This window comes from Sceloporus occidentalis, unplaced genomic scaffold (assembly GCF_023333645.1).
Source record: "Sceloporus occidentalis isolate IW3139 unplaced genomic scaffold, rSceOcc1.0.p SCAF_1, whole genome shotgun sequence".
NCBI classification, from domain to species: domain Eukaryota; kingdom Metazoa; phylum Chordata; class Lepidosauria; order Squamata; family Phrynosomatidae; genus Sceloporus; species Sceloporus occidentalis.
The window spans coordinates 132340629-132355412 of record NW_028316981.1 but is presented as its reverse complement, the minus strand read 5'-3'; the positions used below and the strand labels follow the sequence as shown (position 1 = coordinate 132355412).

The 14784-nt window shown below is 42.6% G+C and overlaps 1 protein-coding gene across 7 annotated transcripts in view; it reads left to right on the top strand.

The window, feature by feature from the left end:
* The window catches only part of TMEM94 (transmembrane protein 94), a 106603-nt gene extending 92288 nt beyond the window's left edge, over positions 1-14315 (top strand). For 6 of the 7 annotated variants that reach the window (XM_089536405.1, XM_089536387.1, XM_089536412.1 and 3 more), the window contains 8 exons: positions 532-609; positions 2174-2259; positions 3340-3421; positions 6560-6720; positions 8158-8252; positions 9639-9732; positions 10230-10400; positions 11715-14315. In XM_089536405.1, coding sequence (XP_089392531.1) covers positions 532-609; positions 2174-2259; positions 3340-3421; positions 6560-6720; positions 8158-8252; positions 9639-9732; positions 10230-10400; positions 11715-11787 — 840 coding nt within the window. In that variant the 3' untranslated portion in view covers positions 11788-14315. Of the gene's footprint in view, positions 1-531; positions 610-2173; positions 2260-3339; positions 3422-6559; positions 6721-8157; positions 8253-9638; positions 9733-10229; positions 10401-11714 lie in introns of those variants that run through there. The other variant, XM_089536420.1, reaches the window with a different exon arrangement.
* Positions 14316-14784: the final 469 nt, after the last annotated feature.

The following is a 14784-nucleotide window of genomic DNA, read 5'->3' as shown; positions in this document are numbered from 1 at the left end:
TATGCCAATGAATGTGTTTAAAAATGTCAATCTTTATTTTCTTTGACACCGAGGAAGTATTTGACAAACTAGAATGGCCCCATCTTATAAATAAACAATAAATAACATAAATAAAATTTATTTATATCCCGCCTCTCCCTACAGATATTTCTCACTTTCCAGTTTATTGAAACTTTTAAATTGTTGTCCAGCTGTTGAAAGTGGGTTAATTGGCTGCAGTTATACTACCCAAACATTCATAACAGTCTGTGTTCCTATTTATTTCTTATTAACAGAGGTACCTGTCTAAATGTCTGTCTCTGCACAACAGGTTCTGCATGGCGTAAGTCAGGATAGCTGAAGTGTGGTTCTTAAGGTGTTCTTGGAGTCCCATAAGCCCTAGGTAGCATGGCCAGTAGTGAGGAATGCTGGGATTTGTAGTCCAGCAGTATCTGTAGGGCCAGTCTTTTCTTCATCTCTGCTGCCGGTGCAAGATCTGCTTGTTTTCCGCACTTCTTGCATATTATTCCAATAATGTATGGTTCCTTTTAGGCTCGGCATGCAACATATGGCATTCGCAAGTGCTTCCTCTTCCTGCTACAGTGTCAGCTGACTCTGGTCATCATCCAGGTGGGTTGTGCTGAAGAACAGCAAGAAGCACAAAGGGCATCTTGGAGCTGGGTGAAGACGGGATTGTGCAGGAAGCAGGTCTCCTGTCATGACTCTTAGAAATCTTATATAGCATCTTTGTCCATTTGTTCTCTAACCGTTTAGCAGAGGCTGTCTTTGCATTGTTCATCCTGCCCCCAAGCACATTTCTTTGTATTCTCATGAGGTTAAAAAAATAAGTCACTGAACATAATGTTTTTCTCTTTTTTTAAAAAAAAAACCATCATAGGAAATTTATGCAGCTGATGAAATCCTGTGTTGTATGTAGATTTAGTTCTGCTCTTTATCATGAGGGTTGCTCCTAGGTAGGGCTGCCATAATTGTCCACTTTTACCAGGGACAAAATGTAGGACAAATTCAAGACCAAACTGTAGGGCAACTGCAGGACAAAACTCAGCTCAAAATGTAGGACATTTAAGGTCCACCATTTTTCTTCAATGTCCTACATTTTGGGCTGAGTTTTGTCCTGCAGTTGTCCTACAGTTTGGTCTTGAATTTGTTCCACATTTTGTCCCTGGTAAAAGTGGACAATTATGGCAACCCTACTCCTAGGTAGCTTCCTAAACTCCTGGTCATTTTGATGATTCCCAGTACTCTCTTGCAGGGAAAAGCCAGCAGTCTGGAGCTCAACTGCACTGATTCAAACATAAGAGGGTGAAGGCATTGCTTTCTTAGCAATAACTAAGTAAGCACTGCTGGTTTTCTATGTTTAAAGAAAGGCTTCCAGTTTACCCCTTAGTTTCCAGATGATTGATTGCATTTACATGCCTCTCTTCTGCCAAGGCACCAGGGTGGTTTACAGTTACTACATACTAAAACAGTAGGATATACAGAAAAAAACAACTCTTTCACACCAGCTGATGGGCCTTTCAAGAACTAATAGCATCAATCCTTCTCTTCTGCTTCCTAAGATCTTGGAAGTACCTAATTACATTTAACTAGCTATATGGAGTTAATTTTGTTTTACTAGTAACAGAAATGCAACTGTGTTATGTTTTTAACCGAACGGAGGAGTAATATCATTCATTTTGTGGTGGAACTATCTCTGTTGAGTTTAGTGAGGGAGCACAACTTCACTAAATGGTGAAACAGAACATCACACAGTTATTGCGTTCTGTACCTTGGGCCAGTAACTTTTAGTGTTTAAAAGCTTTTATGAAGTAGCCACAAAAGTACCCATTCTTGTTATTGTGGTGGTGGTGGGGAACAGAACCTTTACTTTAAAAATTGTAATTGCAACCATAACTAATTTTTCAGAATTCAGAACTTTAATTATTTTGAAAAAGTAACTCTCCAAGCTCTGGCTTTCCTGCAGAGTTCCCACAGATCTTCAAGCAGTCCCAGGAAAAGAAGGAAGGGGCTACTCCAGCTTTTTTCAGGCAGCCTCAGTGGAGCTTTAGGAGTACCTTTCCTGAGGTTCTTCTCTTCCTTGGCTCTCATCCTCTTTTTCCAAGAAGGGTGGGTGGACTTGCTCCTGGAGTCTTCCAGTCCTGCTGCTGATTGTGCCTTTTTCTTTCTTTCATAGTTCCTCTCTTGCCTGGTGCAGCTGCCTCCCATTCTCAGTACTACAGACATCTTGTGGCTTTCCTGCTTCTGCTACCCATTGCTAAGGTAAGGCATGTTCCTCATAACAGAACCAATTGACTGAAGATTGGTTTCCTTTTCTGAGCTGAGATGGGGACACGAGAGTGACTGAGACTTGGATTTTCATATTGCGTGCTAATGAAAACCTTTTCATATAGCAGCAGAGTACAGAGGCCATATTGCCCATGGGCTTCTGTGCCTTGGTCTTTAACTATGGGCAGAATTTGGCATCCAAGTGCTGCCCATTTCTGCTAGTGCGGGCATATAGAAATTTCCTCTTCAAGGAAGCTGAGGCATCTGTTGAGCAGCTTTTGTCCATTAGTTCATCTGTGTGAAACCACTGCCATGAGGAAGTGTTTCTAGCTATTCCTCATTTGGAAGTCATACGTGCAGATTTCCACAAAAGACATCTTGGGTCCTTATCCCAAGGTTTCAGAAACCAGGTCTCTATTGACTCTTTAATTACCTCATGCCTTGGGTTTATTTGCAGTAGACTTCAGGTCTAATTGCACCTCTGAATTTTATGGATGGAGAAAAGCTTGCATATGCCATCTATTTGGCATATGATTTTCCTCACATCTTGGCAAGGACTGAGATGCTGGAGAGCGGGAGGAGAGCTGGGGGGTGTGAGGTATCAAGATGGCATTGTCTGGTTACTGCGGTACAATAATATATACAGAAGGAGGCAGGGAGAGAGTGTCTATCTATATATTCATCCTTGAGTATATTATAATGAACTTATTACAACTTTCTATCTGTGTGTGAAATATATGGATGTGCTTGGGCATGGGGATATATCCCTTGAACATGACATTGCCAGGCTTAACTTTCTCATAAGAGAAATTAGATGTTATTAATTATTAAGGTACAAACTCCTAGTAGCACTAGCCAACCTATCCAATGGCGGGGGGGGGGGGGGGAATTCTGAGAGCTGCAAATCAATTACACCCAGAGGGGCTGCAAGTTATTCACCCCTATTGCATGCAATGTGTTGCAAGAGAGAGGGATGTTCTGACTGTGCAAAAGACAGCTTTTTGTGGTCATTACAATCTTATTTTTTAAAACAGCAACTATCCCAGCTAATTCCAGTTTTAATTTCTTTCCAAGTGTTTCCCTCTTGGGCAAACCCCCCCATAGCTCCATCATGTCTATGGCCACTGGGAAAAATTTGACCTCCATTCCAAAAAAGGTAAGAAAAGGTTGAAACTGAGTATCTGTTCACTGGAATGTAAGGAAGTGACAGAAGGGATTACACTGATTGTTTTAGCAGCTGCTAACAGATGACATCAGGGACTGCAAAAGTAAGATGTAAGATCTAGTTTGCATTTTGCCAGTCAGCCAAATATTAAGTAACTTGAATGACAGAATGTCAAGCTTTTGGATCCTTTCCTATCTCCTCGTGTAGCAGGTAGCAGAGTTTCTTGCTAGTGTGTAGGACTAGAAGACTTCAGAGTCTCTCTCTCTCTCTCTCTCTCTCTCTCTCTCTCTCTCTCTCTCTCTCTCTCTCTCTGAACTTTATCATATGTAGGTCCTATGTGCTTCCATCCCCAAAATGGTTAAAGTAGTGGCATCCCAGAAAAGCAATCCCATTTGCTATTGGTTATCACACACAGAGCACAACAAGGGATTAAGAGCACATTAAAGTGGGCCCAATTCGAATTTGGCTATCAAAAAGAGACAAACAAATCCCAATTGCAAGCTTATAAATACCTTTTCTGAGCTTGCTCAAAATTGTCATTTCCACGAGTATGTGCACACACATGCTCGAGGGAGGGGAGGGGATACCGGCACGGGATCCTCTTTGCCACCGAAGCCCAAAAAGGTATTTCAGAGAAAGGCAGAATGAGGCTGCCCTTAGCAAACTCCTAAAACCACACACAAAGACAAACACGAGAGAGAGAGAGAGAGAGAGAGAGAGAGAGAGAGAGAGAGAGAGAGGCTTGGTCCATAAGCCTGCCTGATACCATGCCCTCCTTTTCTAAGGCATGTCCTTTATTTCTCCCTCCTGTCCAGGAGGACTTCCAAAATGCCCTCTCTCTGCCTTTGCAAATTCCAAAACCAGACACACACACACAAGAGAAAGAGAAAGGAGAGGCTGGGTCCATAAGCCTGCCTGATTCCATGCCATCTTTTTCCAAGGCATGTCCTCCATTTCTCCTTCCTGTCCAGGACTTCCAAAGCGCCCTCCCTTTGCCTTTTCCCAGCAGCTATGCCCTTAATTAGAGGAGGAAAAGCAGCCAGGGAGCCTAAAGAGGGAAGTGTGTGTGTATCCCTTTAAGGGACCAGAGCATTCTCCCTCCCTCCCAGCAAGGCACGAAGTCATCTGAGGCATTACGTGAAGGGAGTCAATTCACAAGCAAAATGGAAACATAAATCCAGTAGTTTTGTGAATTTACTTATTTCCTGATTGACCTCACATTCACCCTAGATTCTCTTCTGACTGCCTGCAGCGTCATGTGAAAAGCAGCTACGAATTTGTCCCTAAACCCTGGATGACCCTGCATTGGCCCCTTTTTAAACTTCCAATTTTGCCCCATGTGATAATGTCCTCTGTTTCACCTTTGAACGCTCTCTCCCAGAAAACGGAGGTTCAGACTAGATGATACCTTAAATTTGTTGTTGTTATGTGCCAGTCGTTTCTGACTTATTGCAATTCTAGGGTGAACCTATCACAAAGTTTTCTTCGCAAGTTTTTTGTAGAGAGGGTTTGCGATTGCCATCATCTGAGGTTGAGAGCATGTGACTTGCCCAAAGTCACCCCGTAGTTTCCATGGTCAACCAAGGATTTGAACCCTTGTCCCCAGAGTCATAGTCCGACACTCAAATCATACCATCACACTGGCTCTTGATACATTTAATGAATCACATTAAATGGATACTTGATACATTAAACATAAGTATGCTGTCTTTTTTTTTAATTAAGTAGGATTGTGCATATTTGTGTGTGCACACAAGCGGTCAAGATTGGGACTACATAGGAAGATTTTTTTTTAATACGCTTTCACTTCACATCCTTGAGCATGACCCATGTTATAAGTTGCTATTAGCCCCAGGAAGGAAATTCCATTCCTGCCAAAGTGAGCTTCACTGGAATGAAACGAATCACAGTTTCATTGCCCTGGGACTGTGGTTTGGTGGTGGTGCTGGATTAAACATCCGTTCCTATATGCTGAACCCTGCTGTTTAAAATAACAAAAACCAGACATGATAAATGCATACATGCACTTAATGTATGAGCTAGTTTGGCCCTTAGCCATGCTGTCTCAGCATTTTCAAGCTTTGCCTTGTGGCTATTTGGGAAGAGCACTGAATGAATGAATTGTCAGGTTCCTGCTGTGCAGACAAAGTTTAATAATCATTCCTATTTTAAGTAAGGCAGTGGGGGTTGGGAGAGCCAGAGGATGAGATATCTTTGGGAGAAATGAACCTTGCTGGTAGTTGTAGGGTATTATTTATGCAGCACACCATTTGTTTAGGATTTTAATACATCTACCATGAAACATAAGATGAAATTAGATGTTTTTTGGTTTTGTTTTTTTTTTTTTTTTTGGAGGAGAGGGGCTTATTAGAAAGATCTGTCTCTGGAAATCATTGGGCTCCAATAGGTTTCTATTAGCAGATTTACTGCTGGCAATATTGGTGGTTTTCTGGTGTCCTGGCTTATGTCTGGAAGTAGAAGGTGACCTGAGCGAGTAATAAGAACGAGTTTATTATCCATGGTTTATTATAGGCATAGGGGTTATTAAACATGTAGAAGAAAGTGTTTTTACTCATGACGTATTTGACCGAGCAAGGACTTAGGCCTGTTTGAGAGTTTTCTCTGTAATGGTAGTGGTGATGGTGGCAAATAAATCTTCCTTTCCTTCTGCCATGGCATGTGTCCCACGTTGCCCAGTAGGACTTCTCCTTATGGCAAAGACCTTTCTCTCTAACATAGACCCTTGTGGAGACTACAGGAATCCCATGGCGATCTGTTTCTGTGAACAAAATCTCTCTAAGGTGTTTCAATTTGTTTACCTGATATAACAGGTATACAGATATTTCTTATGAGGTTTATATAGCTACCTGAGGATGTAGAGAGGATGCTTAGAGGTGCACCTAGTCACACAAGCACTGAACCCTTGTCTATTCTGGCTGATTAGGAAGGCGAGGATGGGAACTCTCACTCTCTTAATGCCTGGCTGAAAGATGGCTGTGTTTCATCTCTGCAAAAGGAAATGAGACTGTTTTTGGCCAACAGGGAGGTTTGGGCAGGCACAGTAGGACCAAGCAAGTCATTGCCTCAGGTTTTGTTAGTGACGGTGGTTGTCCCTGGCCATGTTTGCAGACTCAGCACTACTTCCTGTTCTGCTTCCTGCTGAAGTTCAGCCTCACCATCTGTTCCTGCCTGGCTTGCTTTGGATACATGCTGCAAGATTACTGTGCAAACTTCAACTCCTCTGCCTTCGGTGTGAATGCCACCGGCTGCTCTTCCATCATGCTACACAGGTAGGGTGTCCTCCTTGACAGAAGTGTGGTAGCTTTAAATAAATAAGCAGGTTAAGTGGGAATAATTTGCACAGTTTATCAAAATTTTAAAAATGTTTTATGATTTTAGATTTTGTAGAATTTTAATTTTTTTCCAGTGAGTTTCTGAAAGAGTAGGCTATAAAGCAAGGGCAGGAGTTTGTGCTACATAGAATGTCTGGGACTATAGAAGCATTGGAAGTAAGTGGGAATTTGTTCTAAAGCTCTAACCTCTGCTGGCCTCTGGTAGATTCTAATTTTGTAAAACAGGGATGAGAATCATCCAGTCCTCCAGATGCTGCTGAGCCTCATCTCCCAGCATTCTGTTGGCTGTGTTGGCCAGGGACACTCTGAGCTTCAATGAGCTGCAGTCAAGCAGCTTCTAGAGTGCTCCATGATTCATACCTTTACTGTTAAAGAAAGTTTCCAGTTATTATCAAGTTTTGTAAAGATAAGAAACTTTGTTCCTTCTGCAGGTGGGGAGTAAGTGCTTTCTTTCCAGATGTTTATCTTTGCAAGAAAGCTGATAAAGAATCATTACTATAAACAACAACAACCCATGAAAAAAACTGAAAAAATGAAGAATAGAAGCAGGAAAAAAGTACCATAACTAATGATGCCTAGCCTCTGACCTTGTCATTTCATTGCTCTTAGCTTTGTAGTAAACCATCGTGTAGGCTCTCTGTGTGAGAGAGTGTGAGTACCTGGGAGTCATCATATCAATTGTCTGAGTTATAGAGACTGACCACTAGCACTGTCATTTGTCATGTTGGTGGGAAGGTCCCCCCTCCTGTGGTTTTAGGAAACCATTTGGATCTCTCACTTTACAAGCACAGACTGTTCTAATTTGTCCCCAGTCCTATGGAGTCATGTGATGGTCCAAAAGCAAAATCTGAAATTGTCAAAATCTTGTGGGTGCTGTTAAAATTAAACATTAGGGAACATTGTCATAATTGTAGCAGTACCAATGCCTGGCACAATATATGGGAGTGGTCACTTTGCTAATTTCATTCTCATCATTCCGACTCCTCTTCCTACATTGCTGCAGTGTGTGTGTGTGTGTGTGTGTGAGAGAGAGAGAGAGAGAAACTACAGGGGTAGCTGGCACAGACATTTATTAGATAGGGCTTATAGCATTTCTGGTGACCAGGAACTAACTTGATCTGTCCCTGCAGGCTTTACTGTGCAGAAGGATCTGTGCATTCACCCACAGCAATGCTCTGTTTCATTGATGATGGTGCAGATAGCTTTCCATATATCTGTTCCAATCATAATTTAGTTACCTAATAAAATAGATTATTTTACCTAAATTACAGTGGTCATTGGACCTTCAAAATTCTTCTTGTGCCTTTGGATGAAACATAGTCATGCATTTAAACCTGCTTGGCCCCTTGTGATGCTCTATGTTTGCTTTCTCAGTGGTGCAGAGACCCCTCCTGATTGGTTTGGATTATTTTCCAACATCCTTCTCCTGGCCCAGAAGTTTACAGCTGGAATGATTGTCTTGCACACTGGTAAGCTATTTCCATTGGGAGTTGGCAGAGAATGTCTTCAATGCATGCATGAATAAAACACAGAGTTGGTCAGAACTGAGCTCTGTAGTTTTATGTGATCATAGAATTGGAAGAGACCACAAGGGCCATCCAGTCCAACCCCCTGCCATATAATTTCTTTCTGACAACATTCATGTATGATATAGAAAATCCTTCATAAAATAAATTTCTCAAGAAACTGAAATCTAGCTCTTGTTATGGCTTCCTTCTAAGCCATTTGAAACAATTACTAATCCAGTTCCTTCTTCTGAAGATTGCATGGCCTCAGGTATTTCATTTTTCATAACGTTTTTTTTTCTGGGACAGGGTTAACTATTCATGGGGTCATGGTATTACAAGGGGTGTAGGTAGATCCCATCTGAATATTTACTAGTTAAATAATTTTAAAAACAACAACAGTGCTTTCCCTGTAAATAAAGCAAAGCAAATAAAGCAAATTCTGTCAAAGGGATAAATACAGCAAGTTCTGCTCCAAATATATCTATAGGTATAGTGTTTAGCTAACTTAAGCTATCTGATGTGGGGAACAGCAGGGAGTTTTCTCCATTGTGCCAGGAAGTGGCACTATATTTGTGCCCAGTGACTACAACTGTTTATTTCCTGGAAACTCACCATCCATGGACTGCCACTTTGAGTAGCACTGACCTAAGGCATTGATTTGTATCTATTAAAGTATTCTTTCTACTTTGGTATTTCTCAGGCTGGGCAACTGATTCATCAGGATCTCAGCCTTGTGCAGTGAATGGATCCCATTGGAGCAGACAAGTCTCTTTGGCTTAACTCTGTCCTACCTAACTTGAATCCATGCACAATATTCTCAGGAATAAAAAATGCCACACTTTGTCAAGCCAGTAAAGAACTAAGGGAGCATGGGGGAACTCCTCTTTTCTTTAGCTAACTCTGCCTGCTGGGACCTCTTCTTCCTCCTCTACAAGCTTAGCCATATTGAACCAAGGGAAACCTGTGGCAGATCACCACATTCAAGGCAACTGTTGTAAATGACATTGTCAGTTGTACTCTCTGGATATCTTTAAGACAAAATACCTTGCTGGTCACTGTAAAAATTACTCATTGGCCAGTTTAGGGATGGTGCAATACTAAGTCTTATCTGCTTAACTACATTAAACATGGCAAGAGAAATACAGGTTGGGGCATTAGGTAATTGTAAGTAGCAGATATTGGATTTGATCAGTGTAGCAAAGAATTATCTAGATTGCTGAATGCTGTACCCAGGTCTTGGGCAATGAAGTTCAGAAGTTAGCCTCTCTTTCTCTGGACTTCTCTAAAGCCCCCTGTACGTCTGTGGCAAGCTTGCAGCTAAAGAAGCATGTTGTGTTTTCTTCACAGTATTTATATCGGTCACCCATGTCCATCGTACCAAACCATTGTGGAAGAAAAGCCCCTTCACTAACTTCTGGTGGACCCTGACTGTGGTGATTGTGTGAGTATGGTTTCCTCTCTCTTCTAATGCACATCAACTGGATCCAACCATCCTTTTTGAGCTGGCTCATCCACTTTTTTGATTTCAACTTGAGGAGCACTGCCTTTATCCTATCCCTCACTCTTCTTTCCCTCACATTAGTCTTCAGTCATTTTCAGTGTGTGCTTCCCACTGCCCTGCCTCTGATGTCAAATACCTTATTCCATATTATCAAATAGTGTCAGGTATCGCTCCGCCTTAGTGTTTTACCGTGGTGGGATAAATACTTATAAACCAAAAATAGAGAGTGTGTGGTCCTCCAGATGTTATTGGATTGCAACTCCTGCCATCCCTTACCATTGGGCATGCTGGCTAGGACATGTTGAGAGTCCAGCAACAACTGCAGGATGATAGGTTCCCATCCCACAGGTTCAAAACCTTTGCAGCTAGAAGATTTCAGACCAGAATGTTCCTTCAGGAGGATATTTTGCTCAAGCGTTGTTCTCTTTTTATGGCAGATTGTTGGGTCAGGTCATCCAGACCTTCTTGGACTTGATGCTCTGGGTAAACCTCGAGTCTCCTGTGACCTACCATATGGATGACATTCCCATGGCTTCCTGGCTGCTGAGTTTGCTCTCCATTATCCTTGTTGTCATTATAAATGAAACAGTCAAACTCCATGAGATCAGGTAAGTGAGCCTTGGCATATTGCCTTGCTAGCATTTCATAGAATCATAGAGTTGGAAAAGACCCCAAGGGCCATGCAGTATAACTGTATTGTGCCATGCAGGAACACACCATCAAAGCCCTCTGGACAGATGGTCATCCAGCCTCTCTTAAAAAAATTCCAGAGAAGGGGAATTTGTTATGGAAAGCTTCCACATTTCTCATAGCACAATTCTTTGGTTTGGAGAATCCTTCCCTCCCTTCCTTTGTCAGATGGTTAAGCCTCAATCTGCTTTTCATTTTACTCACTTTGGAACAAGTCCCCAAGAAGATAGCATAAAATCGCAGTGTTAATATATATCTGGCTACAGGAATAGTACTTTAGACAGGGCATGAATGTTCTTTTCAGCAAACCAAAGATTACATCAGGAAACCTGATATTAGGTAGATGTCTTTCTCTGTGCAGGTTTTTAGCAAAACAAACGTATGATCCCAGCTTTCTGCCTTGTGTGTGTGTGTGTGTATGTTGTAGGTGTCTGCTGTCCTACTGTGAACAGCAGCTGATCAGTTTAATGCATGCTGTGCCCCCAAAGTCCAAATTGCTATACCAAAGCAATGTTCACTTTCAAACGAAATGAAAACAACAGTTTGCATTACTGAGTGGCATATACTTACTCTGATCTGGACAATGTAAGAAATAAATTGGCAGACTGGAGTAATAAACAGGCATGAAAAGGAATAGCATTGGCAAGTGGCATGAAGGAAGCAAAGGATTCAAGGCCTTAATTCTCCATCCCAGGCTTTCTTTAGCAGATACATTTCGTAAGCACAAGTGGGCAACTTGTAGCCCTCCAAGATGTTGTTGGGCTGCAACTCTGAGTATACCCCACCATTGCCTATGCCAATGCCACCCAACTCCCTTGCAATGAGCAGGCTTGTTAGATCTCTCTATCATTCCAAGTGACATGTGAATGCATCCCAGAATGAACGGACCTTGTGCATTGTTGGAGATGTATGGCAGGTCCTGGGATTTAATACAGAAGCCTGTCTGTTTTTACTAATTTGAGAAATGTCAGATAAACTTCCAGAGAACCAGAAATCCAGAAATTAGAAGAGCTCCTTTTTTAATTCCCAGAATCCCCTAGGCTATAGTCCTCAAAACAATTTCTTCTCTAACTTCATAACTAAACGACACTGTGACTATACTGTACCACGTTTGTAGATATTCTTTGGGAAGGTTTAGGGTGGGTTGGTTAGTGGGAACCACAATGCTGTTTGCTCTTGCATTTCTTTTTATTTGCTCCTCCCCCCCTTCCCTCCTCCTTCCTCTGGTTCAGGGTTCGAGTCCGTTACCAGAAGAGGCAGAAGTTGCAGTTTGAAACCAAGCTGGGCATGAATTCTCCATTCTAAACCCCACCCCTGCAAGGCGCCCTAGGTGGCCTGAAGGCTGCATGTCCCTTTCTCAAACAATCGTATCCCTTTGCTGGGAGAGAGAAACCAGCCTCGCATGTGGATCCCTGTGGCAGGAGTGGATCAAGACAGATCAGCCCCTGGGGATGGCTCCAGCAGGAGTCCTGGCAAAGATGCAATGCCATGGTGATGGCATTGGTGATACACATATTGCTGTTGCTGCTACTTGGGTTATTTATTTTTGTACCTCTTTCCTTGGGATTCAGCTGATCAACCTGGTTGCAAGAGTGTGCCGTTATGCAAAGAATTCTTGTTGTAACATTACTTTTCCACCCAGTCCTTCATAACTTGTCCACATACACACATGCATGCATGCATGCACACACTTTCTTCTTGCCATGGTGACCTTCTTGTCAGTATCCTCCCTTTACATACAATATGCCTCTCGGTTCTAGGGGAGCACAGCACTGTTTCCATGAGGAGGGAATAAACGCAACCTTCCTTGGTTTTTGCCGCTGCAGAAGGCCTCTGGACTGCAGCTCCCTCCCCTGAAGATAGGTTGCTGCTCCTGAATTGAGGCCTGATGACATGGCCGTCTTGTGGCTGATGAACAGGATTGCAGCATGCCAAGCAGGAGCGCTTCACAGGAGTGCGCAAACAACTCTGTCAGCAGTTACTCTGGTTGAGTTTCTCTAGGATGTAGCATGTGTAATGGGCCAGGCTCTTCATCGCTGTAGTGGGATAATTCTTTACGGAAAGGAGAATAGCACTCATGTGGTCCCATCTCAGCTGGGCCACCAGGAGACTCTCCCTTTATGCCCAATATTTAAAAACCAAACCAAACTGTGATGTTGTCTCTTGAGTTCTCCCTCACCCTCCCTGCTCCCACTCCAACTGATAGACCTTGTGAGTAATCTGGGACTGGTAGAAGGTCCCTCACTGATATGCATATGAAAGGCAACCTGCCCATGATGTCTGTGTTCTGACGTTGATTCAGTGTATTCTTCAATGTGAGCGTGCATTTGCAAGCAACCATGGCTTGATTTGGGAATGGCATATGGGGTTGCCCACCTCTCTTACTGCCTCATGTTCCTAGGCTGGACTTTAGCAGAATCTGTCAGTTGCACCTTGGACCTCCCTTCTGTTTGGGACAAAATCACTGCTTGATCCCATTTGAAGTTGGAGGATACAGTTCCCCTCCCTCCATGCCACAGTTTGTTCCCTAAATGCAGAGTCAGTTTGAAGGGGAACTCATCCAAAACTGAGAGGGAATCTACATTTTCCTCAATACCTCTTTATTACCTGCCAGTTTTTTGGAGGTTCCTTTGGCAGGAAGGCATGAAAACCACTACCTCTGCTGACCATCCTCCTTTATGTTGCTCACTTCTGCAGTTATGCCAACAGCACCTACTTTATAAGCAGGTGTTGTTGTTGTTGTTTTTTGCCCTGAGATGACAGAGCATGTGCTAGACAGGTTAAAGTTGTTTTTGATTAAGTATTCTGGGATGAATTTCAATATTCAGGTGTTCCAGGTTGACCTGCTGGCATTTCTAAGGGTGTTGCCTGGTTTAGCCTTGCCCAACCTTTATACTTTCTAGATGTGTTGGACCTTGTCTCATCACCATCACCTAGCAGGACCAGTCTAATTCATCTGGAGGACTCTAGGCTGGAGAAGACAGCCCAAGACAGCTATGGTTATCTTGGGCCAGGGTCTGAAAGGGGTTCAGACCCCGAGCCACCATAGCCAAGTAGTTAATAAACTTGCTAAAAACGCTCTTCTTTCATAAGGGACTAGCGTCAAATTAACTGACCATGATAGATGAGCTCACCCTGGTTCTGAATCAAGGCACATGCCCAAAACGTTGGAAGCTCTACTTTACTCTTCCACATTGGGGTAAATGGCATTTATCTTTGCTAGATAATAATCCCAAATGTCATTGGACTCCTTTCTAGCTGCTGGTGGTGAGGAAGGAGGTCTGGTCCCTGGCAGGGCTAGAGCATGTTCCTTAAAGATCTTTACAGAGTAGATTTCTCAAAAGGTTGTGACCTATGTTCCTTAGCCTCTCCCGAGTTTGGCTGGCAATTTGGACAATAGTCTGTTTTTATATTTTGAAATAGGTTATTGTCTAAAGATAATTAAAACTCACTCTTCTTCCCTTCTTTTTTGAACTCAGGTCCTCATAATGTATTGCTAAAGTTTTGTTCTCTTTTCACTTCATGTGATACATATGCATTGATAGGCCTTGAAGACCAGTATGCTCTGGGGAATATACTCTAGCCCACTTGTTGGTCAGTGAGCTACTGTCTTTCTCCCGTGCCAGAGTTGTTATTGGCTTCAGGACTGGCCTGAGCTAGAGATATCTTGCTAGCACCCACTGAAGCGTATGGGAGGGGGGTAATGCTATATTTGGAAGGTGGACTGATCTGCTGGAAAACAGGCAGTTGTCGTAATTTTTGTAGCCACATTTGAGCAATTTCCCTTGCCTTTCCTATTTCTAAAACATTTGGGAGTTCTAGATGCCTGAATCCATTTGCCACAAGAATGTTCTTAGTATTGTGACTCACAAAAGACTGAGTTAGGCCACTGTCCTGCAAGGGTGGCATTTCTGTAGGGTTTTTGGGGGGTGGGATGGACCCATGTGACAACTCTGAACGTGATGCCCTTCCTAGCACTTTCACACATACCTTCACTCCTAAATTGTACTCGAGAGTCAAAACATGAGCAAATGAGCCTTTTGAAAAGCTGTCTCTTGAAAGGTCTTGTGACCCCACCACCTATTCTACTCGCCCACCCCTTTCCTTGGCCAGCCAGAGCTTCAGAAGAGTGTGGGCATGGCTTTAGGAGTGAATTCAGTCTATCAAACTGTTTTTAAATGGTGTATATTTTATATTTAAAACATTTTGGGGATGTATGTAAAAATAGATTTGTATTATTAAAACTTGTAAATTGTATAAAAAGAAACAAAGAGCACCTAATATGAATGGCAATAAATAATT